The 26,863-nt window shown below is 41.2% G+C and overlaps 1 protein-coding gene across 25 annotated transcripts in view; it reads right to left on the reverse strand.

Annotated features, from left to right (window-relative positions):
- The window catches only part of RABEP1 (rabaptin, RAB GTPase binding effector protein 1), a 265,849-nt gene that overhangs the window by 29,665 nt on the left and 209,321 nt on the right, over positions 1 to 26,863 (reverse strand). For 17 of the 25 annotated variants that reach the window (XR_014821745.1, XR_014821741.1, XR_014821744.1 and 14 more), the window contains 6 exons: positions 26,059 to 26,262; positions 22,913 to 23,073; positions 19,555 to 19,674; positions 10,660 to 10,795; positions 8,880 to 9,058; positions 4,822 to 4,953 (listed from right to left, as the gene is read on the reverse strand). Coding sequence is in view for 11 of the 25 variants with exons in the window: in XM_021067731.2 (XP_020923390.2) it covers positions 4,822 to 4,953; positions 8,880 to 9,058; positions 10,660 to 10,795; positions 19,555 to 19,674; positions 22,913 to 23,073; positions 26,059 to 26,262 (932 nt within the window). In the remaining 14 variants the exon portion in view is untranslated. The remainder of the gene's footprint in view (positions 1 to 4,821; positions 4,954 to 8,879; positions 9,059 to 10,659; positions 10,796 to 19,554; positions 19,675 to 22,912; positions 23,074 to 26,058; positions 26,263 to 26,863) is intronic. The other 8 variants (XR_014821746.1, XR_014821743.1, XR_014821742.1 and 5 more) reach the window with 1 other exon arrangement.

The raw sequence follows: 26,863 nt of genomic DNA on the forward strand, positions 1-26,863 counted from the left end.
CGGGGCAAAAAGTTGTGAGGACCATTTAAATCACACCAGATTATCGTCTGATAGCAGTACTTATAAGGAACATACACCTGAAAGTACAAACCGTTACAGTGTTTCTAAGTTGATTCCACAATATGCTCTATTAACCTTAAAACGCTTAGGCCCTTAACTGCAGTGGTTCTTTGAGGAAGAAATCAGATTAAGTCCATAATGAGCTTTATACACGGAAGAATTGCATTACGCATATATATATATATATACATATGAGTATATATACATGCGCATTATGGCATTACTCATAATAATGGAAAGTTTTTACTAGTAAAAAATGGAACAACCTGACTATCTGTTGATAATGTTAACTGTGTTCATTTTCCATATTCTACAATGTTTTTGACTTTTTTTTTTTTTTTTTTTGTCTTTTTGCCTTTTCTAGGGCCACTCCCACGGCATATGGAGATTCCAAGGCTAGGGGTCGAATCGGAGCTGTAGCCACCGGCCTACGCCACAGCCACAGCAAGACGGGATCCGAGCCTTGTCTGAGAACTACATCACAGCTCACGGCAATGCTGGATCCTTAGCCAGGGATCGAACCTGCAACCTCACGGTTCCTAGTCAGATTTGTTAACCACTGAGCCACGATGGGAACTCTGTTTTTGACATTTTGAAGGCCTTGCTTGCTAGCTGGAGAGAGACTGCCTCCTCCAAGCTAGCTACTTCCTGGAAATACTAAACAGCTTGCCTATGAAATTTATCTTTCAAATCCAAAACAAGCAATCCCAAGTCCACACCCCCCAACCAACTCCTTTATCTAACTCTTACACACCAAACCAGTTATTTCCCCTACTCCAAATCAAGCCAGGGCCAGGTATGACAATGCTCCTAAGCCCACTGGAGTTACTCAAACTAGCCTGTCCTATGCTGTTTACCCTGCCTGATCCTTCTCTAAAAGAACCCAACAATGGTTATCGGCCATGCTTTCCTCTTGCTCTTGCTTCTGCCTCATGACCAACTCTGGGGCTTCTCCATGTGGTCTGCACCGTGTGCCATGACTCTCATCTCTAGAGAGACCGTGACATTAAACTTTTCCCTCAGTGGCATTCATCTCTCTGTGTCATCACTCCGTCATCTTAGAAATTAAAACCTAGGCACAAATCAATTTGTCGGAGATTAAGGAACTATGATACATTCACATGCAGAGGTACTGTCAGCCATTAACTACTATTTTGGGGGGAAACATCTGATGTACCAAAACCTTTAAAGCTAGATTTAAGCGGGGAAATAAAAGTACATAAAACATTTTGTAAGAGTTACAATCTGGATTACATTTAAAAAGTACAACTAGAAACCCATACATGCTACTCTGGGAAATGAAAAAAGAAAAAGAGGGAAAGGACAGGTACATACCAAAATGTTAGTGGTGGTATCTCCAGGGAGTAAAATCATCAGTTACTTTTATTATTAAAGTCTTTGTTTTTTGTTTTTTTGCTTTTTAGGGCCACACCTGTGGCATATGGAGGTTCCCAGGCTAGGGGTGGAATTGGAGCTACAGCTGCCAGCCTACACCACAGCCACAGCAATACCAGATCCAAGCCGCATCTGCAACCTACACCACAGCTCACGGCAACACTGGATCCTGAACCCACTGAGGGAGGCCAGGGATGGAACCCGCAACCTCATGGTTCCTAGTCGGATTCGTTTCCGCTGTGCCACAACAGGAACTCCTAAGGTATTACATTACTAAATTATTATTCTGTACTTTCCAAAGTTTCCACAATGAACACATATTATTTTTGTAGTAAGAAAAGCATATTCTAAGCATCAGGTTTAAGAAGATTTTAGGTCCTACAAATTTTATTATTTTATCTTATTTTATTTTATTTTGTCTTTTTAGGGTTGCACCTGTGGCTTATGGAAGTTCCCAGGTTAGGGGGCAAATCAGAGCCGTAGCTGCCAGCCTACACCACAGCCACAGCAACGCCAGATCCTTAACCCACTTGAGCAAGGCCAGGGATCGAACCCACGTCTTCATGGATACTAGTCAGGTTCGTTACCACTGTGCCACCACAGAACTCCGATAAGGTCCTACAAATTTGAATAGCTTTAGCAATAAATCTAAGTCACCAAAGCATTCCATATTAACTTTAACTCAACAGACTAAAGTAAACTGTCATGACTCTCAATATAAAACAAGTACGCTCCACATTCAAACTGTAAAACACTGGATCTGAAAGTCTGGAACATACGTCAACGTCAGAAAATGTTATGCACAATATATAATACACATCTGTTAAGAGAGAATACAACATTTTTAAGTGCTTCATTGTAACACAACAAATCTCCCCTTCCTGCTTTCCTGCTAAAATACTTTTTGCAAAGTTTAAAACTTTTCCAAACATTCCTGGACACAGGACTGCATGATGCAGAAACCACATATTTGGCAGTACCCAAAAATTGAGACAGACTCTCGGAAGTCTAACATTTAAAAAAAAATGTGAAACAGAAAAAGGCCAAAGTTCTAAGTGTATGATCCAAAAGGAAGAATGTACAAAAACAATTACATCATACTTTTCTTTTTTTGCTTTTTAAGACCATACCTGCAGCATATGGAGGTTCCCAGCCTGGGGATCAAATCGGAGCTGTAGCCACTGGCTTACAGCACAGCCGCAGCAACGCCAGACCCTTGACCCACTGAGAGAGGCCAGGGATCGAACCTGAGGCCTCATGGATACTAGTCAGGTTTGTTAACCACAGAGCCACGACGGGAGCTCCTTACATCCTACTTTTCAGTGTCCACTAGTATTCTTTAAAGCCTTTTTTTCAATGTCCACTAATCCATAAACATGGGTATGTGAGCCACCAGGAAGTAGATTATCCACGGCTCAATGCTCATCTAAAAACTAAATAGAAACAGGATACCTCAGAAAGTGAGAAAAGATCCTTATGCAATTTAACTAAAACTGGTTCATCAGGCAGGGAAAGGAGATAGGGGTGAGGGAGTGGGGGAGTGAGTACGAAATTCTAAACAGCAGGGACAGTATAAACAACACGTATGAGCATGGACAGGAGTGGAAAGGTCTGGCTGTGATGAAGGGGAAAGCATGGCAGGGCTCGAAAGGTCATTCGACGCTGAAGGTTCCTGGACAGCAGCTGGGGACCCTAGCTTTTACCCTGAGGACAATTAACAGAGGCATTTCCTTCCCTGAAGAGGAAATATCAGCCTGAGTCTTGAAGGATGAATAGAAGGATTCTGGAACTCTGAAAGGCAGAGGGGAGGTAAAAGCATTCCCAGTGAAAGAACCAACACGCAAGGCAGAGTACAGCACAAGACGACGACCAATGTGGCTAAAACAGAGCGCAGATTATGAAGGGTCTTGACTGAATGAGGAATCTGCGCTTAATTATGCAGGTGATGGGAACCACAGTGGTGGTTTTGAGTAGTGGGGTAGCCTGACAACAGCTGCAGTTAAGAAAAATGAATCTGGAGTTCCCGTTGTGGCTCAGTGATCAACGAATCTGACTAGGAACCATGAGGTTGCGGGTTCGAGCCCTGGCCTTGCTCAGTGGGTTAAGGATCGGGCATTGCCGTGAGCTGTGGTGTAGGTCGAAGACGTGGCTCAGATCCTGCGTTGCTGTGGCTCTGGTGTAGGCTGGCGGCTACAGCTCTGATTCGACCCCTAGCCTGGGAAACTCCATATGCCGCAGGAGTGGCCCAAGAAATGGCAAAAAGACTAAATAAATAAATAAATAAATAAATAAATAAATAAAATAAATAAATGAAAAGAAAAATAAAAGAAAAATTAATCCGACAGTAATGCTGGCAGCGCAGTAGAATGGGCGGGACAGCTGAAGGAGGAAACGTACTGAGGAGGGGCTGGCCACATTGTGGGTGACAGGGGATGAGGCCAGAGAAACACCACTTACCACCTCCAGGTCCCCCTACTTTACCCATCCTCACTACCTGAGATGTTCTACTCTCCACAACCTGCCCAAGCCCCACACTGTTCACAGAGCTTAAGACCTAATACTTGCTAATATTCAAAAATATGCTAGAGTGGAGTTCCCAGTGTGGTGCAGTGGGTTAAGGATCTAGCACTGCCACAGCTGTGGCAGAGGCCGAAGAGGCAGCTCAGATTCCATCCCTGGCCTGGGAACTTCCATATGCTGTGGGTTTTTTTCCGAAAAAGGAAACGAAACAAAAACGCTAGAGAATTATTTCACTTCTTTAGATAATCTCTTTTAAACAAAAGCACAAAGTATTAGCAACATTTATTCATAACCAAAAAGAATTTGCAAATATTACTTAATTTTCTTCTACAGGAGTTCTCGTCATGCCACAGTGGAAATGAGTACGACTAGGGACTATGGGGTTTTGGGTTCCATCCCTGGCCTCGCTCAGTGGGTTGAGGATCCCGCTGTGAGCTGTGAGGTGGGTCAGAGATGCCGCTTGGATCCTGCGTTGCTGTGGCTGTGGTGCAGGCTGGCAGCTACAGCTCCGACTGGACCCTTAGCCTGGGAACCTCCATATGCCGCGGGTGTGGCCCTAAAAAGACAAAAATAAATAAATAAATAAATTTTCTTCTACAGTTTTAATTTTGGAACCACTAGTAAGAAGAACATCTAACTGTTTCACAGACCATGAGATAAAATGAATGTTTCAAATGGTACCACGTATAATACTGTAAAAACATTAGAAAATATTATTTTACCTAATTTTCAGGTAGCAGCTATTATGCACCTTCCATATGAACAACGTAACTGACTGATATATGAGAAGCTAAAAAATGGTAACACTGTGTATACAATGATTTTAATTTTATAGATTCATTATACCTCCTCATTTGATAATTGCGCTGAAGATTCTTCATGAGTTAAAGCACACACTACTGGTATTTTTACTTCTTCCTCAACATCTGTTTTGTTGTGATCTTTCCTCTTATTAAGTCTTTGTTGCTCATCTTCCTCCTAAAAGTTAGGAATAAAAAAAATATATATTATCCAGGTAATCCATATTTAATAATTCACATAATTCTTTAACCACTCAAAATAAAAAGAACAGAGCTTTATGATAAGCAAAAAGTGGACACATGATTATTTGTTTCATAATCACATCTAAAGACAACTAATTATAATAAAATGTTTTAATACTATAGAAAAAAGTATGAATCCTGGTGTAGAAAAAAATCAGAAAAAGTTTCCAATAAAAGTATTATCATGTGAAGGCAAAACAAGAAAGCAAATCATCTCCCCTTTAAATCACCTTTCCTTCTTCAAGTGATCCGAGAAAGAAAATTTACATAGAATGTTCCTTCAGGTTATTGTCAAAAACAAACAGGAAAGGAGTTCCCGTCGTGGTGCAGTGGTTAACGAATCCGACTAGGAACCATGAGGTTGCGGGTTCAGTCCCTGCCCTTGCTCAGTGGGTTGACGATCCGGCGGTGTTGCCATGAGCTGTGGTGTAGGTTGCAGACGCGGCTCGGATCCCGTGTTGCTGTGGCTCTGGCGTAGGCCGGTGGCTACAGCTCCGATTCAACCCCTGGCCTGGGAACCTCCATATGCCGCGGGAGCGGCCCAGGAGATAGCAACAACAACAACAACAATAACAACAACAACAAAAGACAAAAAAAAAAAAAAAAAAAAAAAAAAACCAGGAAAAAGTTAGGGCATTACACATCCATTTGAAACATGTACAGATATGAAATACAAAGGAATGATTGAAGCTGATGTAATAATTCACTCAACAGGAGTTCCCATCGTGGCTCAGCAGAAACGAATCTGACTAGTATGCATAAGGATGCGTGTTCAATCCCTGACCTTGCTGAGTGGGTTTAGGATCTGGTATTGCCGTGAGCAGTAGTGTAGGTCACACACGCGTTTCTGATCCTGAGTTGCTGTGGCTGTGGTGGAGGCTGGCAGCTACAGCTCCGATTCAACCCCTAGCCTCCATATGCCACAGGTGAGGCCCTAAAAAGACAATAAACAAACAAACAAACAAAAATAATTCACTCAACAACAGTGAAAGATACCTTCCATGCTCATGCCCCCAAATCAGTCCAGGGGAAGAGACAAAAACACAATCACACTACTACACAAGCATAAACAAGGTTCTACAGGAGGAAGAAGATTTCATCTGAGGGAGCTAGAAAGGAGGCTCCCAAAGAAGATAACACTTCGGCTGGATCTCTAAGAATCAATAAGATGAATCTGCCAACTGCATGAGAGGAGACAAGCAATGGTCCCGGAGGGAGAAAGGAAGCACGTACCAAGGGACAGGGGCCCAGAAGAGCAGGCATATCAGGAAATACTGAATCATCTCATGTGACTAAAAAGAGGGCAGGCACATGAGCAGTGAGGAACATGGAGCAGGAGGTGGTGGTTCAGTGTCAGCATCTGCAATCAGAGACTGGTCAACCCTCAGATACGCCCAGCTCATTTGGAAAGTCTTCTCGTGTGGTTCTCTTTTTTGAGAAACACATGAGATAAAGCTTTACATATAAAGCCTTAGCACAATGCTGGCACACAGGCCTTAAATGACCAGTTTTGCAGTTTAAACTGTTTTAAATGGGCAGCAGGAAGAGGATGGTTCTATCTTACTTTAGAATCAGCCTGACTGTGTCTGTACAAGATGAATGAGGCAAAACTAAGAGACAGAAAGGAAATTTGAAAAGGAAGAAACTTCTGAAAAACAAAGGCCCTCATTACTTATCCATTCTTTCTTTTTTTTTGGTCTTTTTAGGGCCACAGGTGCAGCAAATGGAAGTTCCCAGGCTAGGGGTCAAATCACAGCTGCAGGTGCCAGCCTACACGACAGCCACAGCAACAGGGGATCCGAGCTGTGTCTGCGACCTACACCACAGCTCACGGCAACACTGGATCCTTAACCCACTGAGCAAGGCCAGGGATCGAACCTGCAACCTCATGGATACTAGTCAGGTTCGTTTCCACTGCGCCACAATGGGAACTCCTGAAAAACAAAATCGAATGTAAGTTATACAAGGTAATCTAAAATACTTCTTGTAATACCTGCATAGCTATTCTAAGGAAATATTTGCACACATAACATAGTATAGGATGTTAACTGCAACACTGTTAGAAATGACAAAAAGAAAGAAACCATCTGGATGCCCACTAGAAGGAGAAGAATTAATTATCGTACATTCATGCTACCAGTTAACAAGAATGAGACAGATCTCTGATGTGAAAACAGAGCCAAGATGATGCTTATGAGAAAAATAAGTTATAGAATAAATACTTATACTCTGATACCAGTTGTTTGAAACAAACAAACAAACAAAAAACCCCCCACCAAATATACACTTAAAAACACACAGAAATGGTCTGGAAGACCACCTTCTGAACTAATTATTTCTGATTACAATAAGAGGTTACTTCTGAAGAGTTCCTGCTGGGGTGCAGTGGGTTGAGTCCAACTGCAGGAGTTCCAGTTGTGGTTCACTGGGTTAAGAACCCGATTAGTATCCATGAGGATACGGGTTCAATCCCTGGCCTGGATCAGTGGGTTAAGGATCCAGTGTTGCCTCGAGCCATGGTGTAGGTCACAGATGCAGCTCAGATCCAGGGCTGCTGTGGCATAGGCCAGCAGCTATAGCTCTGATTCAACCCCTAGCTTGGGAACTTCCATATGTGGCAGGAATGGCCCTAAACAGACAGGGAAGAAAAAAAAAAGAAAGAAAGAAAGAAAAAAGAATGTAACTGCAGCAGCTCAGGTCACTGTGGAGGTGCAGGTTCAATCCCCACCCCAGCACAGTGGGTTAAACAGTGTTGCCACAGCTGTGGCACAGGTGGCAGCTGCAGCTTGGATTTGGTCCCTGGCCTGGGAACTTCCATATGCTGTGGGTTCAGCCGTAAGAAAAAAAAAACTGGTTACTTCTGTGAAGGGAGATATATGAGATGATGTCAAGGGAGATTTTTCACATTATCACTTCATTTCTTTTACTTTGGGTTTTTGTTACTTCGTGGCCATGCCCACAACATGTGGAAGTTCCTGGGCCAAGGATCAAACATGCACCACAGCAGCAACTGGAGCCATGGCAGTGACAATGCCAGACCCTTAACCCACCTAGCCATCAGGGAATACCTTTCACTTTGTATTCAAAACAGAATATCATAAACATGAGAATGTACTTACATGTTACTCGTGTAGTGAATAGTTTTTTATAGATAAGGAGAAAACAGGATCCTAGATACAGGGCACCCTAGACATCTGCCTTTTCTTATCACTCAGCCTCTTCACCCCCACCCATCACCTTTTTTTTTTTTTTTTTTTGCTTTTTAGGGCCGCACCTGCAGCATATGGAGGTTCCCAGGCTAGGGGTCCAATTGGAGCTGTAGCTGCCAGCCTACGCCACAGCCACAGCCACAGCAGATCCAAGCCGTGTCTGCAACCTACACCCCAGCTCACAGCAACACTGGATCCTTAACCCATGGTGCGAGGCTAGGGATCGAATCCGCAACCTCAAGGTTCCTAGTCAGAATCATTTCCGCTGCGCCACAACAGAAAATCCCCCACTCATCACCTTCTAATGAGGCTTTTAGAGCAAAGTCATGAAAGATGAAGCCTGGATAAACACAATTCAGGAGCCCTAGGAGAACTGTACAGAACTGCAGAGAAAGATTTTCTCGGGAATATGCACTGTTACACCCTGCAGACCAAACGGGATCGTTTCTAAATCAGTCCCCCACCCCCACCCCCAGACAAGGCCATTTCTAAAATTCAAAAACAAAATCCCTCAAATGCAGTTATTGTTTTTTGAAATGAAGTATATCACTTTGTTTCAGACTGAAGTCAATCTGTAATATACATAAAGCAATGCAATCATGGAGGGGGTGGGTTTTAACAAAGCAAATAATCCTACAGGACTGCCAGTCACCTGATCTTTTTTCTTCAGTTCTTCAACTTGTCGGAGCTGTTCTGAAGTGAGCACAATTTCCATTCGCTGCATGTCCCTCATCAGCAAACGCTGAGATTCCAGGAACTGGTCATTGGCCTTCTGCCACGTGTGTTTCAACTGGTTGTGTTGTTGTCGCTCTTGCTCCAAGAGATGGCAAACTGTTTAGGAGTCCCCCAGTCAAAAACACTGAATTTTAATGGTAGGCAATTTCTTTAACATAGAACTATTAGGCCAGGCCTGGCCAATGTCCATCAGTCTGGGATTCTGCCTCTAACAAGAACCCAGGGGCAACCTGCCGAACAACAAGGCAACTGTCTCCTCACCACCTCTCTAAAGAGAGTCTCTCAAAGCATGCTTGTAGGAAGGGGAACGAGCGGGGAAAAAACATTTCTGCGCTCAGTACATTTTAGAAATCTTGGGCTAAAAACTTTTCTTTTTGAAAGATTTCTTTACTGCTGGACTTTGAACTCAGGGTCTTAAGTATGTCTATGTTCTCTTTTAAGGTGATATGTAACACAATATACCTCCCAAATTTATTTGACAAAAAAATCCTTTCTGCAGCATTACTCACATAACAGATGACCTAGGGAATACACCTTAGGAAATGCTGCTCTAAAGGCCAAAAGTATAGTAACCATTCCTAATTGTCTTCAATACATTCTCATCAGTCTGTTACCCAGGAATCCTTCTTGAGCCCATGTAGTTTTGATCTCAGGATGGGTCAAAGAATCTTTGTAAACACTTGTGTTGCTGATACCCATCGGCTCAGCCACCTTCTTTGGAAAAAACAGAGTAGATGGTACCATCTATCTGCTCATCTACCCAGTCACCCAAGTCAGAAACCTGCGAGACAACTCCTACTTCTGACTCGTCCTCCCCCACAGATTCCACTGTGACAGAGGCCACTAATGCTACCTCCTCATGACATGACCCACCACCATCTGCCTCTTGCCTTAGACGTAGGACTTAGACAACTACAAGGAGTCCCCCATTACTCTTGCCGCCATTCATCGGCCCCCTTTATTCTATCCTCCACACTACTGGGAAACAGAACTCTCTACAAGGTAAAATATTGCCTCCTTCTACAATTCTATGTATTTTATATATGAAAAATATTATTCCAAGAGGGCTTCATAAGCCTTCATAAGACTGACAAAGGAGTCTGTGACACAAAAAGGTTAAAGAATCCCAGTATATAAGATTCACTAGAAGAATTAAAGACCAAAGTATATTTTTATTTTAATGGGAAAGGATAAGCCTTCCTCCTCTATTCTAAGAAAATACAGTCAATTTCTGCATCACTCTGCTACCAGGCTAGTGAAATCAAAATTCTCTCTTCTAAACAGGAGTGCTACTGAAGAATACCAGAACATGCCATCTGCCCTTTCTGGGCCATTTTCACTTGTGCTAATTCACCTCCATCAAACTAGGTCTAGGGACAAAAGCAGTTTTAAGCAGGAATTCCATATTATCTTTCTGCCCAGAGCTTGTACATTGTGAAGTACAAGCTATTACTTGGGAAGTACAGTTATTACTGGGGTCTTGGAGGAAAGAGCTGCCAGTGGCAATCCGAATGTCATGTGTAGACCTCACAACTCCAGCTTTTCATGAGAAATTCAAACCAATCGCAAAGCTTAAACTGAATCGCTAACATGTTGGAATGGCATTTCAGAATTTGTCATTCTTATAAATCAATACCTATTTTACTTACTAGTTCTCTTAGAGACTAAGATGAAAAATATACAGAATATATATTTACCTTCATGCAATTCTTTCCGAAGTTTCTCAGCATCTTCCTGTAAAACAGATTTCTGAGTATTCAAAACAGCTACGTACATCTCTAGATCAGTCCTACAAGATTTCTCAGCTTCCAGATAATGATTCAGTTCTTTTACCTGTAAAAGACGCAATTCTATTAAATGAAAACTTCCCACAGTTTCTACCTTAGGTATAATGGTAAGTTCTGGATGTGTCTTGAAAAAAATTACATTTATATTTATATACAAAATTGTTTTGGCCACACCCACAACATGTGAAAGTTTCCGGGTCAGGGATGGAACATGTGCCACAGCAGCAACCCAAGTCATTGCGGTGACAATACTGCCCACTGTGCCACAAGAGAACTCCTATCTTTACATAAATTTAAACTTACCATAAAAATTAACATTTATTTATTTATTTTTGTCTTTTGTCCTTTTAGGGCCGCACTCGTGGCACATGGAGGTTCCCAGCCTAGGGGTCCAATCAGAACTACAGCTGCTGGCACACAAGCACAGCAAGGCAGGATCCGAGCTGCATCTGCAACCTACACTACAGCTCACAGCAATGCCGGATCCCCAACCCACTGAGCAAAGGCAGGGATCGAACCTGAGCCCTCATGGTTCCTAGCTGGATTCGTTTCCACTGTGCCACAATGGGAACTCCTAGGTTACTGGTTGTTTTTTAAATAGTATTTTCTGGAGTTCCCGTCGTGGCGCAGTGGTTAACGAATCCGACTAGGAACCATGAGGTTGCGGGTTCGATCCCTGGCCTTGCTCAGTGGGTTGGCGATCCGGCGTTGCCGTGAGCTGTGGTGTAGTTTGCAGACGCGGCTCGGATCTGGTGTTGCTGTGGCTCTGGCTTAGGCTGGCAGCTACAGCTCCAATTAGACCCCTAGCCTGGGAACCTCCATATGCCGCGGGAGCGGCCCAAGAGATGGCAAAAAGACAAAAAAAAATAAAATAAAATAAATAGTATTTTCTAAAGATAAAAATTGTATCATACTCTTGTAAATTTGCTTTTCTCTGATTTCTATGGAGGTAATTCCAAATGCCTTAAATTTAAAAAAAGGAGATATTTCCATAGATATGAATTTATGAAGGAAAAAGGAGGAATTCATGATGGGAAAAAAAATCACTTGATTAATACTGTAATGAACACAAACTTGAAGGAAAGTGGAGAATACTTTTTAAAATCACATCTTTTTTAAAATGCCTTATTTCTGTTAAACAATTAACATCCAAATACATACAATGTAGTCTAATAGGTGAAATAGTTATGACCAAAATAAAAGTCAATCTTGCCCCAGAAAGTGATTACAAAATCACTTGCTCTACCTTTTCTCACAAGTTGTCCAACCTAAATTTTGGCCATGTGAGCTAGTTTCAACTTTTTCAAACGGTTATGTCTAATTTCACTTTCAAGGTCATATTTATGCCTTTTATCTTCCCACTTCAAAGAGAAATAGCTGGCTGATCTATTTTCAGTTATCTTTATTCCTAGACCATTAATACAGTAGCAGTGGTCACAGGCTAAATCGATTATTTAAGCTCCCATGTGATGCTTCACTAGAGACTGTCAGCCGACCAGAAACACACTGATCAAGCACAAAACGCCAACTGCTGCGAGGCACTTCCCCTATCACCTGGAGAGGGCGAGAACTCAGGTGATGGTAAAGCAAAGTCAGCATGACAGATATGAAATGGCAGTATATAACTACTAATTCTATCAGCTATTACTTCTTAGAATAAATAAATATTTGACTCTATTAATAAATAATTAATTCCTAACATTTGAAAACTGAGGGAGTTCCTGTCACGGTGCAGCGGAAATGAATCCGACTAGGAACCATGAGGTTGAAGGTTCGATCCCTGGCCTCCTTCAGTGGGTTAAGAATCCGGCGTTGTCATGAGCTGTGATGTAGGTCACAGACGCAGCTTGGATCTGGCGTGGCTGTGGCTGTGGTGCAGGCTGGCAACTGTAGCTCTGATTGGACCCCTAGGCTGGGAACCTCCATATGCCACGAGTGTGGCCCTAAAAAGCAAAAAAAAAAAAAAAAAAGCAAACCCACAAACCACGGAGTAGAACTCTGGGAAAATGGTGGCAGTGAATATGCTGTATGGAAATGTCTTTGAATTCCCCATACCCTGACAAGGGATACTAAAAAAACAAAACTCAAAACACATGCACATCTACAAAAAAATAAAAATAAAACGGACAATGATAATTAGAGGGTGTGGACAAGCCACTGAAAGCTACCTGTATGGACTCACATGGTAACAGCATCTACGGAGGAGAAAAGTAAAGAGACACAACAAGGGCCCAAGAACCCCCAAATTTTCAACTGGGATTCCCCCTTGACAATGGTAGCTGAGAGTGGGAAGAGGGTCACACACTACATTAGTAGGTAAACACAAGAAATTTCCTTGACTTCTAGTGAGACTGAATATCTTTCACACTTCCTTAGGTACTCTGGTTTCCTCTTTTGTGAACTGCTTGTTCGTATTCCTTACATGTTTCTCTGCTGGGCCATTTATCACCTATGGACATGGCAATTTTTATTAATTTCGGACACTAATTTTTTGTCAGGTATATAAGGTATAGATAACATCTAATGGCCTGTAGTTTTGCTTTCAACTTTTGTGGTATCTTTTAATAAGGAAGTTTTATACTCTAATGTAGGCAAATTTGTTAATCTCTTCTTTCATAGTCAAAATTATTTGTATCTCATGTAACATATTCTCTTATTTTAACATCTAAAAGTTTTAAAGATCTACTTTAACTCTTGTTTTTAATTCACTGAAATTAATTTTTGAAAAGTGTGAAGTAGAAAGCCAACTTCACTTAAATCCACAATGATAACTAATTACCTGACATCAGCCTATTTTTTTTTCTTCTTTTTCAGCCACCCCCCAGAAGCATATGGAAGTTCCCAGGCCAGGGATCGAATGTGAGCCACAGCTTCGACCTACGCCACAGCTTTGGAAATGCCAGATCCTTAACCTGTTGCAACCAGTTGGGGATAGAACCAGCACCTCCACAGAGACAAGCCAGATCATTAATCCACTTTGCCACAGCAGGAAATCCCAAAAGCCTATTTTTAACAATCCATTCTTTTCCCATTGATGCCACCTGTCATATATCAAGTTTCCATAAACATCTGGGTTTATTTCTGGGCTCTCTATTCTGTTCCATTGGTCCTTTTGTTTATCCCTAAACCAGCAACAAACTACCTTCATTACAATAGCTAGAGGAGCAGTAAAGCTACTACAAGCCTTAACAGTGGTACATAGGGCATGTTTCCTTACCCTGCCTTCTTCAAAATTCCGTTGGGTGTATTTCTGATCCTGTGCTTGCCCATATGAATTCTAGGATCTACTTATCTACCCTGCCAGATTTTGAGGGGAATTTTGAATTTATAGTTTAACTTGGGGATATACTGCCTACTTTGTAATGAAGTATCTTCTCAATCAGGAGCCCACATGTATTCAAATCTTCATTTATAATATATTCCATAAAAATCTTACCCATATTTCCCAGGTAACACATATAGGGTTTGGGCGGGGGTGTTTTTCGTTTCGCTATTATGACTAGGAATTTTTCCCCACTGCATTCTTAAATTGGATATTACTGGGGTACACAAACACTATTATTTCTGTACGTTGACTTTGCTGGAAACAACTCTTCGGAACTCTTATTAGGTCTAATGAATGATCTGTTTGTACATTCTCTTGCTTTCCTATATAAAAAAATCATGTCCACTCCTTTCTTTCCAGTTATTACACCTCATTTCTTTATCTCGTCTTGCTGTCATCATCTAGGACCACGTAAACAATCTGAATAAAATCACTGAGCACGGGTCTCCGTAGCGTTCCTGTCATTAATGGTGAGATTGCTAAACATTCATCATCAAATACAATGTTTGTTAAAGGTATGATAAATAATCCTTTATTAAGTGTTTAAACTTAACGAATGTTTTCCTGAATCTAAGATGAATTTATTACTCTTCTTCTAGAATCTTTTCATGCGGTACATAACAATAGGTTTTCTGGTGATATACCAGCCTAAATTCCTAAGAATATCTATTTGATCATGATGTCTTTTTTATAAACTACACTGCTGAAAATTTTTGTTTATGTATTTCTAAATGACATAGATGCATAATTTTCTTATAATGCCTTTCTGTGAGTTTCCAAGTTTATTTGTAATACAGTTATTTAATTCTCGTAAAATGAGTTGGAGAGCTTTCCCTCTTCCTGTTCTCTAACACCATTTGTAAAATACAAGGATTATCTCCTAGTTTCTAGTTTGGAAAAACTTGCCTGCAAAACGGAAGAGTCTAATGTCCTCTGGAGCAAGGGAAATAGGAGAAAGGAGGATTTTAAGTATAAATTCCCCTTTAATGGCCGAAGTTTTCCTATTTTATCTTGAGACAATTTGGGCTAATTTTTTTGGCCACACCCACAGGATGCAGACATTCTTGGGCCAGGGATCAAACCCATGCCACAGCTGTGACCTGAGCCACAGCAGTGACAATGCTGGATCCTTAACCCACTAGCCACCAGGGAACTGCTAATTGTTTTTTTCTTTTTAGGGTCCCACCTATGGCATGTGGAAGTATCCAGGCTAGGGGTCAGATTGGAGCTGCAGCTGATGGCCCACACCACAGCCACAGCAATGCCAGATCCAAGCTGCATCTGCGACCTATGCTGCAGCTTGCGGCAATGCCAGATCCTTAACCCACTGAGCAAGGCCAGGGATCGAACCCACATCCTCATGGATGTTAGTCAGGTTCTTAAGGCACTGAGCCACAATAGGAATTCCAAGGAAGTCCTAATTATTTTTTTATTGGAAATTTTCTCATTTCATCAAACTTATTTCATTTCAAATTTACTGCTTTGATACTGTTTGTAGTATTTATTTATTTATTTTATTTTTTTACAGCCACACCTGTGGTATATGGAAATTCCTGGGCCAGGGGTCAAATCAGAGCTGTACCTGGGGGATCAAACCTGCACCCTCACAGAGACAATTTTAGGTTTCCAGCCCACTAAGCCACAACGGGAACTCCAGTATTTATTATTTTTAAGTCTCTGCTGATTTATAGTTATTTCCCTCTTTCATTTCTTTTTCTTTTTTATTTTTTTTATTATTTTTATTTTTTTGCTTTTGAAAAAGGGCTGCACCTGCGACATATGGAAGTTCCCAGGCTAGGGGTCTGAGACGCAGGATCTGAGACACATCTGCAACCACCTATACCACAGCTCACAGCAATGCTGGATCCTTAACCCATGAGAGAGGCCAGGGATCGAACCCGCAACCTCATGGTTCCTAGTCAGATTCGTTTCTGCTGCACCACAACGGGGAACTCCTTCCTCTTTCATCTCTAATAGTTTTTAAGCCTTTTTCTTTTTTTCTGATTAGTCTTATCAGGATTGTCTATCTTACTAGTTTTTCCTTTTTTTTTTGTTATATTGACACTCTCAATTTTTATTTATTTATTTATGTATTTATTTATTTATTTTGCCGCAGCATATGGAGGTTCCCAAGCTAGGCGTCAAATCGGAGCTATAGCCGACAGCTTACCACAGCCACAGCAAGGCAGGATCTGAGCCGCGTCTGGGACCTACACCACAGCTCACAGCAATGCCAGATCCTTAACCCACTGAGCAAGGCCGGGGATCAAACCTGAAACCTCATGGGTCCTAGTCGGATTGTTTCTGCTGTGCCACAAAGGGAACTCCCAACACAGTCAATTTTCCTTTTGCTTTTCTATTTCACTCATTTCTGTTTTTATCTGATTTCCCTCCATTCATATTGTTTGTACTATTCTTTTTTTTTTTTTTTGCCTTTTTGCCATTTCTTGGGCCGCTCTGGAGGCATATGGGAGGTTCCCAGGCTAGGGGTCGAATCGGAACTGTAGTCACCAGCCTATGCCAGAGCCACAGCAACAAGGGATCCGAGCCACATCTTCGACCTACACCACAGCTCACGGCAACGCCAGATCATTAACCCACTGAGCAAGGCCAGGGATCGAACCCGCAACCTCATGGTTCCTAGTCGGATTCGTTAACCACTGCGCCATGACAGGAACTCCCCCCCCCCCTTTTTTTTTGGTTCTTCAGTGAAAGATTCAAATCACTCTAAATACTTTACAATTCCAGAGTTCTGGTTGTGGTCGAGCAGAAATGAATCCGACTAGTATCCATGAGGATGCGGGTTCAATCCCCGGCCTCACTCAGTGGATTGGGGATCCGGCATTGCCATGAGCTGTGGTGCAGGTTGACAGCTGTATCTCTGATTCCGCCCCCTAGCCTGGGAACATCCATATGCCACGGTGCGGCCCTACAAAGCAAAAATAAATAAATAAACAAATATTTTACAATTCTTTTCTCCATATGAGTTATTTTTTTTCATTTCCTGACACTTTATCTTAGCTATTTTATTGTAAATAATTTAATAATCTGTGGTCAGAGATTTGGATCTGTAAACCATCCAATCTTTGAAATCTGATGACGCTCTCTTTATGGCATTATAAAATGTGTATGTACCTAAAAATAACAATACTTTATTCCATGTACTATTCTAGGTGCTTTATATGTGTTAACTTATATAATCTTCTTATTAGTCTTATGAGGGGGTAGTATTATTAACCCCATTTTACAGTTGAGCAAACCAAGGCACAGTAAGATTAAGTAATTTGCCCAAGGTCATCCAGCTAGTAAGTGTTAAGCTCCTAAGTGCTAAGCTCCACTACTGTATAAAATATAGTCTCTCTCTCAGGAACAGGATTCTGTGTCTATTACATCTAAATTATTACTCAAGTTACTCAAAATTCCTACATTCCTACTAATATTTTCTATTCTGCTTGCACTATCACTTGCTACAGGACAATTTAAATCTTCTACTATAATTGTGTCTATTTCCCCTCATAAATTGTCACTTTTTAGTTCACATATTTCGAGGCTATGTAAAGTGCCTTCAAGTTCATGACTGTCATATCTTATTGATGGATTATAAATTAGAAGGGCTCCTTCTTTGCCTCTATTCTTTTTTCCTTTCATCCTATTTGTTTCATATTACACTTGCTATGTCAACTTTCTTTTGTTTAGAATTAACGTGGCATATCTTTAAATCTCTCTCTCTCTCTTTTTTTTTTTTTTTTGTCTTTTTGTCATTTTCTTGGGCTGCTCTCACGGCATATGGAGGTTCCCAGGCTAGGGGTCGAATTGGAGCTGTAGCCACTGGTCTACACCAGAGCCACAGCAACGCGGGATCTGAGCCTCGTCTGCAACCTACACCACAGCTCAAAGCAACGCCGGATCCTGAACCCACTGAGCAAGGCCAGGGATCGAACCTGCAACCTCGTGGTTCCTAGTTAGATTCGTTAACCACTGAGCCACAACGGGAACTCCTAAATATCTTTTTTTCCCCTAATTTTACATTGTAGTTTTATTTTAGGTATATCTCTTATAAGTAATTATATATTTAGGGGTTTTTGGGGGGTTTTTTGTGGGGTTTTTTTGGGTCTTTTTAGGGCCACACTCACAGCACATGGAGGGTCCCAGGCTAGGGATCGAATCAGAGCTGTAGCTGCTGGCCTACAACACAGCCACAGCAATGCCATATCCAAGCTGCGTCTGCGACCTACACCACAGCTCAAGGCAACACCATAGCCTTAAACCACTGAATGAGGCCAGGGATCCAACCTGTGTCCTCATGGGCGCTAAGCAGATTCATTTCCGATAAGTCAAGATGAGAACTCCTAAATTTAGATTTTTTAAATCCAGTCTCTTTTAGGAAGTAATTATCAGTTTATACTTACTAGGATTATTGATACACCCCCATTTCTACATCCCTACATTTATTTTTATATTCTTATTCTGTTCTTTTGTTTACTACCTTTAAATTTTTCTTTCTTCCCTACTTTTTCAATTAAATATTACAACGTTTGATAATCTCCTGTACTTTTTCTGTTGTGTTTTTATGGCCAACAAATCCAGTCATACTATAGCTACATCATTTCTAAAAGATGTCAGAAAACAAAGTCAACTTTAAACCACTTGTTTTTCCCTCATAAGAAAACAAATGAGATCAGGTTTTGATAAGAAAATAAACACTGACTTTGTAACAAAACAGCACAAATATCACAATCATGATTATTTAAAATATCCATAAGGACAAAATCATCTCCAAGCATTTTCTTGCATTTTAAAGAAAGCAAGTTTTTTTGTTTTTTGTTTTTTTTTTTTTTTTTTTTTGTCTTTTTGCTATTTCTTGCGCTACTCCCACGGCATATGGAGGTTACCAAGCTAGAGGTCGAATCGGAGCTGTAGCCACCGGCCTACGCCAGAGCCACAGCAACATGGGATCCGAGCTGCGTCTGCAACCTATACCACAGCTCACGGCAATGCCAGATCGTTAACCCACTGAGCAAGGCCAGGGACCGAACCCGCAACCTCATGGTTCCTAGTCGGATTCGTTAACCACTGCGCCACGACGGGAACTCCAAGATTTTTTTTTTTTTTTTTTTTCTTTTTAGGGCCACACCTGCAGGCAGCATATGGAAGTTCCCAGGCTAGAGGTGGGATCAGAGCTACAGCTGCCAGCCTAGCCACAGCCACAGCAACGCCAGATCCGAGCCACGCCTGTGACCTACACCACAGCTCCTGGCAACATCAGATCCTTAACCCACTGAGAGAGGCCAGGGAGAGAACCCAAGTCCTCATGGATGCTAGCAGGGTTTATTACCCCTGAGCCACAGTGGGAACTCCAAGAAAGCAAGATTCTTAAGATGCATAATCTTAGAGTTTTTCCCCCCTTATTATTCTAATTTTGCTCATAGCATTAGGACAGAACCTTGGTTTCAAGCAAATGGATTACAACGTTTCACAACCTTTGAGGCCTCCAGCTCTTTAATCTTGTCTTCAGCCTCTGTCAGTTTATCTTTCAAAGCTGCAATTTCCTTCTCCATAGGCATCACAACAGACCGAAGTTTTTCAGCATCCTCTTGGGCCTATAGTTAAAAAGAATTAAATGCTACAACTTACTGATTTATTGCTTTTCTAAGAAACTCAGACCTCTCATTTATTAAAATTAGTAAAATAAATAAGTCCAGCAGGCACTGTATTAACACTCACAAAACTGAACCACACCTAACTTTTAAATGTTGTATTACTCTGAATGTCAAGTCATAAGCATAGCTTTCCCAAATACTCCATTGAGAATTTGGGAGTAAGTAGGAAAATGGATTCACTAGGACAAATCTGACTTTTTAATGAATCCGGTAATTAATTGAGTTGGCAAATATCCTACATATAAAAGGAAAGGCATAATAAATATTGTGATTTTTTTGTAAATTGGTTACTAAGTTAATGAAACCATAATTTCTTATAAATACTGAAAGGACAAACTTTTTAACATAAAAAACAGACTACTTATTTTCTCAAATATTAGAAAATTGTGTTTCTATAAAAAAGCTTCCATGTAATTGTTTTAAACAAAAGTATTTACCATTGATATCTAAACGAAACAAACCCAAAGAAGGGTTCCTAAAGCCATCCTGCTTTCCATCTTTCATTCTCAAAAACATGGATTAAAAGGAAACATCTGTAAACGAGTAAACTGGTAAGACAATTTTCACTTTACACACACATGCCCACACATATATACAGAAACAAGGACAGACTCAAAAAAGTTAGCTTTTTCCCTTCTAGTGAAAATGAAAATTAATCTTATTCACTGAATTTAAAGAGAGCCCACTTATGCTAAATTGTTCATGATAGGGAAAATATCATGTATGCCCAAATGTGAGTGGAGACGTTTTTTATTAAAAGATATCTCTTAGAAAAGAGGGACGGACGCACATTGTTTTCCAGTGCTTGCAAAGTCACTTCATCATTTATTTTATTTTGAACTATGTCCTGTTTGGAAAAGACATATGAGCTTAAAATATCTTCAGTCAAGACTAATTTGGGATGCTTATAGAGGTCTGCTGATGAAAATCAGCAGGGAAAAAAAAGGAGAAGCAAAGAATTTAATACAGGTTGAGTTATTTATTAATATAAAGATGACCTCACAATTCCAAGTGATGCATACCATAATAAACAAAAACTTTTAAAGATAACTTTTAAAAATGTCATTAAAAACAAGGAAAATCTGAGAAACAATCACAGTCAAGAGAAGCCTAAGAGACATGACTAAATGTAATGTGATGGAATATTAGAACAGAAAAAAGGACTTGGGTGAAAATTAATGAAATCTGGGAGTTCCTGTCGTGGCTCAGTGGAAACGAATCCCACTAGGAACCATGAGGTTGCGGTTCGATCCCTGGCCTTGATCAGTGGGTTAAAGATCCGGCATTGCCGTGAGCTGTGGTGTAGGTCGCAGACACAGCTCAGATCTGGCGTTGCTGTGGCTGTGGCATAGGCCAGTGACTACAGCTCTGATTCGACCCCTAGCCTGGGAACCTCCATATACTGTGGGTGCGGCCCTCAAAAAAACAAAAGAAAATTAATGAAATCTGAATACAAAAAGAGGATGTTAATGATCAGTGTTGATTTACTAATGTTACAAATGTACCATACTAACAACATGTTAATAGGGGAAGCTAGGAGTGCAGTACATGGGAACTCTGTAGCATCTTTGCAACATTTCCGTAAATCGAAAACTGTTCTAAAAAAGAAAGTTTATTTTTAAAAATGTAAGTAGGGAGTTCCTGTTGTGGCTCAGTGGTTAACGAATCCAACTAGGAACCTTGAGATTGTGGGTTCGATCCCTGGCCTCACTCAGTGGGTTAAAGATCCAGTGTTGCTGTGAGCTGTAGTGTAGGTTGCAGACAAGGCTCGGATCCCACACTGCTGTGGCTGTGGTATAGGCCGGCAGCTGTCGCTGTGATTCGATGCCTAGTCTGGGAACCTCCATATGCGACAGGTGCGGCCCTAGAAAAAGACAAAAAATAATAAATAAAAATAAATAAAAAATAAAAATATAAGTAAAATTTTTAAATGAAAAAAGTGGCAGATTGTGGAAATCATGATTATGAATAAATTAGAAGAACGAAAAAACCAATCATCCTCATGTGAATGGTTCTTACGGCTTGGAATAAAATGTCTAATGACAGCATCAACTACGAATTCATCTCAAACAACAAGAGAAAATGAAAGCCCGTCTACTTTGGATAACTGTGGTAGAGGACTAAGTGACCAGAGATCAAGAAGACGCTGTCAGATCCTCATGAAGAAGCTGAACTACAATCTTTTCCAAAAATAAGTCAGTGTAAATAAGCAGTCCTCAAACTTCAAGCTTTTGTTTTGTTTCAGATGATTTTGACATTACATATAAAAAATTAAACGACCTTCTAAATACATAAAACTAGTCCTTGTATGAACCAAGGATTAAGAATCAAAGATTACGATTAACTAAACCTCAAATAAAAATCAAATTTGAATTATTTTATATATGATTTCAAATATACATATGAATATAAATGAATAATGTTTATAAAATTTAGTTTTTTGCCCTGTTTGATTTTTTTATTAGTGTTTTCTATTAAAGTATAGCTGATTTCAGTTTGATTTTCTCAATGATAAAATGTTTCACTTTATGTTTAGTTGCTCTATGTTCAGGCATCTTAGGGCAAAATGTTCAAGCATAATGTGTGTAGTATGTTCATCACACAGGAACCAAGGTTTGTTGAGAAAGGAAAACTGACACCTGTTCTAAAGCTTCGGTTTAGACACAATCACCAAGCAACAACATTCATCCAACAAATGTTCACTAAGCATCTATGTGTGAGATCCTACTCTAGGCGTTTAGGAGACACAATAAACAAGACTCCTGCCCTCATGGAGCTTCTAGTAAGGAAGAAAAGGCGGCAAACAGTAAACATGACAAATAGGTGAACTGAATGTACATCACAAGGAAATATGAGCTGTGGAAAAAGGAAAATTAGAACAGGATAAGAGCCAGGTGTGGGAGGGAAGGAAGTGGGCCAGGTGCAGTGTTAATGGGGTGCTCAGGAGAGGCCTCCTGAGGCAGAGGCATTTGATCAGAGATTTGAAGATGAGGGACTTAGCCCTACACACAACCAGGGGAAGGGCATCAAATTATTTAGTATTATACTTAGGTCTGTTCCAAATAATTCCTCTATCAGAAAACAAAATTATAACTTCTATCACCATAAAAATATTAAAGCATTACCACAAACATATTTGGATTCAAATATTTCTACAGATGAATACATTTCTTCATACCTTTTTCATTTCATTTTCTAAATTTTCCTCCTCTTGACCTTCAGACAGCCTTCTCCTTAAATCAGCTATTTCCCTCTCTGCAGATTCTCGATACTGTGCCCACTGTGTTCGCTCCTGCTCCAGCCTAAGGTGGAACTGGTGCTCATAGTCACGAACTGTTTCTACAAAACATCACCAAATATTTCACGACTAAGCATTCTGGAAAAATGTTCTGGCACACTAAAATTTTAAAAATAGTTATATAAAGAATTTAAGCCCAGTTTCTGGAAATCTTTTAACTCACTAAAAACAAACAAAAAAGCACTAAACTAACATTTCTAGTTCTTACTACATCTAGAAATTTTGCTAAGGACTTTTAATCTCTCAATCGTCACAATAAACCTGTGCCATGATATTTAACAGATGAAGAAAGCTTCACAAAGGTTAAATACTCCGGCCAATGTTTCATAACCAGAAAGAAGCAGAGCGAGAATTCAAATCTAAGGCCAACTCTGAAACCTATGTTCTCAGATGCTATGCTGTGACTCCCAAGACAAATACAAGATGCCACCCCACTCCAACTCTATACCTGAAAGTGTGAGAAAGGGGCATACTTCCAGAATGTTTTACTATAACCCAAGATTCTAACTTGAAATAGATTCTTTTTTTTTTTTTTTTTTTTTTTTGGAGCCGTACCTGTGGCATACGGAAGTTCCCAGGCTAGGGGTCCAATCGGAGCCGTACTGCTGGCCTACACCACAGCCACAGCGACACGGGATCCAAGCCTCATCTTCGACCTACGCCACAGCTCACAGCAACGCCAGGATCCTTAACCCACTGAGCAAGGCCAGGGATCAAACCCTCATCCTCATGGATAGTAGTCAGATCTGTTACCACTGAGCCACAATGGGAACTCCCAAGACAAATTCATTCTTTATAAAATGACTTTACCTTTAATATAATCCTAAAACATTATGTGATAAACACTGCTTGCTGTCCATTAATTTCCACCCTCTCTTCTTTCTAACAAAGCCTCAATTCTGCTTAGAAAGTCAATGGCCCAATTTAAAAACCAGAGTTTCTAGATGCCTTGGTAGTTAAGTGTAACCATACACCTCAATAAAGTGTGTGTGTGTGTGGGGGGGGGGTAATACACTTGAGATTTCTAGAAAATCTTTCCTTTGCTGAGGCAGACTGGAGGGAGAGCAGCCATTCTTTTTCTTTTTTTTTTTGTCTTTGTTGTTGTTGTTGCTATTTCTTGGGCCGCTTCCACGGCATATGGAAGTTCCCAGGCTAGGGGTTGAATTGGAGCTGTAGCCACCGGCCTACGCCAGAGCCACAGCAACGTGGGATCCGAGCCGCGTCTGCAACCTACACCACAGCTCACGGCAACGCCAGATCGTTAACCCACTGAGCAAGGGCAGGGACCAAACCCGCAACCTCATGGTTCCTAGTCGGATTCGTTAACCACTGCGCCACAACAGGAACTCCCAGCCATTCTTTTTCAACCACGAGGCAAAATGAAGTTGAAAATCACATGCTAAGAATGAAGGACAGAAGGACCGAAGGAGGGAGTTCCCATTGCGGCTCAGTGGGTTAAGAGCCGGACTAGCATCCACAAGGGTTCGATCCATGGCCTCGTTAAGCGGGTTAAGGATCTATCATTGCTGTGAGCTGTGGTGTAGGTCAAAGACCTGGCTTGGATCTGGTATTGCTGTGGCTGTGGCAAAGGCCATAGGTGCGGCCCTAAAAAGAAAAAACAACCAAAAAAAGAAGGACTAAAGGAGAGTAGGACACTGGTGCTATCAGGAACCGCTGCACCCAGCTCTAGATTGCCTTACCTCTGGGGGGTTTTTTTGTTCTTTCTTTAGGGCCGTACCTGTGGCATATGGAAGTTCCTAGGGTAGGGGTGGAATCAGAGCTACAGCTGCCAGCCGACGCTAGAGCCACAGCAACGCTAGAACCAAGCCACGTCTGCGACCTACACCACAGCTCACAGCAACACCAGATCCTTAATTCACTGAGTGAGGCCAGGGATCAAATCCGAATCCTCATGGATGCTGGTCAGATCTGTTACTGCTGAGTCACAATGGGAATTCCCCTCTGGATTTTTATGTGAGAAATATGAACATTTATTTGGGTAAGCTGCCACAGCCAGCAGTGTAACGCAAGGCTTAGAGTAATCACTAGGGAATAGCCACAAACTCAGATAGAAATAATGCTCGTCTTGGAGTTCCCACAGAGGTGCAGTGGGTAAAGGATCTGGCGTTGTCACTTTGGCGGCTCGGGTTGCTGCTGTGACACAGGTTTGACCCCTGACCTGGGAACTTCCACATGTGGTGGGTGCAGGCCCACCCCCCAAAAGTAATGCTAGTTTAACCTCACTTCTTATAAAGAGTACTAAGGCAAAAATGACACATGACCAGAAGATGGGGAAAAAAGTCTTCACTATTTCACATTTATATTATTAACTAAACTAACTCCAGGAAACCAAAGATTGAGGGGCAGCTTACTTTATTTCATCATCATTTTCTCAGAAATGCAAGATGTAACTAAGCATGAGTGCTAACAGCAGACAGAGACTAAACTACCACTCTTCCTTTAGACTACGACTCACCAGCTGGCGGTTCAAAAACCAGTTCTCACCCCTAGGCCATTCACCCTCACAGACTGAGGGAAAATTCCACATAAAAATCCAAAGTTTCTTTAAAATGTAACAATGTGGCAACTGGATGAGCAATAATTAGGTGGAACACCTAAGTGTAAACAGTAACTTCAGTCTTTGGCTGGGAGGCCTCTCCAGTTGAGCATGCTCCCTGTGCCCACACGGCTCCATCCACTGACATGACTGGCCTGTCTCCTAGAAGACAATCCATTTTGAGGCCCTGCTTTAAACCTTACGATAAACCACAGTTCTCATTTAACACAGCATCTCTGTAACACCCTCATTATAATTCTCCATTATTAAATCTGTTAAAGATACGGATGATATTGTAACATTATCGGCTTTCCTTTTATTTTGAAGATGAGAGTACAACTTGAAGATGGTAATACAAGGAGCCACAAATGAAACTCAGGATATATTTTAAGATCCTCTGAAAAGGTTCTCAATCATCAGAATCGGTTTTCATAAAAAAATCATAAAACAGATCTGCCTTCGTCGTTACCTTTCATGACAGCCTGAAGGGAAGCAACTTCTTCTCTCCACTGTCTTTTCACTTCATCTATAGCTTCTTGCTTGGTATTCTCAGAGACTGTGGCAATGGCCTTGATGTTTTCCATCTCTGCTTGGGCTTCCCACAGCTGTGTCCGAAGATGTCCCAAATCATCTTGTGCAGCTTGTAAAACTGCATTTTGCCTCTTCAGATCCTCTAGGAAAAAAATACGACTTTCCATTAATGAAGGGTTCACTTCGATCAGGCTGACATTCCAATGAAGACATAAAGCATTAATTTATAATGTTAACATTCTTTTTTTTTCATCCCCTGGCTGTGCCTGTTCCACCCCAGGCCAGGGATCAAACTCACGCCGCAGGAGTAACCCAAGCCAGATCCTTAACTCGCTGATCATTAACCTGCTGAGCCACCAGGGATCTATGGACCAGGCCTTTTTTTTTTTTTTTTTTTTTTTTTAAATGCTTTTTAGGGCCACTCCCATGGCATATGGAGGTTCCCATGCTAGGGGTCCAATCGGAGCTACAGCTGCCAGCCTACACGACAGCCACAGCAACCTACAACACAGTTCATGGCAATGCCAGATCCTTAAGCTACGGAACAAGGTCAGGGATCAAACCCACAACCCCATGGTTCCACTAGGATTTGTTTCCGCTGCACCACAATGGGAACTCCAGGACTAGGCTTTTTTAAAGTTGGGGTTGGAGTTCCCATCGTGGCTCAGTGGTTAACGAATCCACCTACGAACCATGAGGTTGTGGGTTCGATCCCTGGCCTCGCTCAGTGGGTTAAGGATTCG

This window comes from Sus scrofa, chromosome 12 (genome assembly GCF_054392235.1).
Source record: "Sus scrofa isolate SSC_HxYL_T2T_F1_AM1 chromosome 12, Sscrofa_HxYL_maternal_Yorkshire_Landrace_v2.0, whole genome shotgun sequence".
NCBI classification, from domain to species: domain Eukaryota; kingdom Metazoa; phylum Chordata; class Mammalia; order Artiodactyla; family Suidae; genus Sus; species Sus scrofa.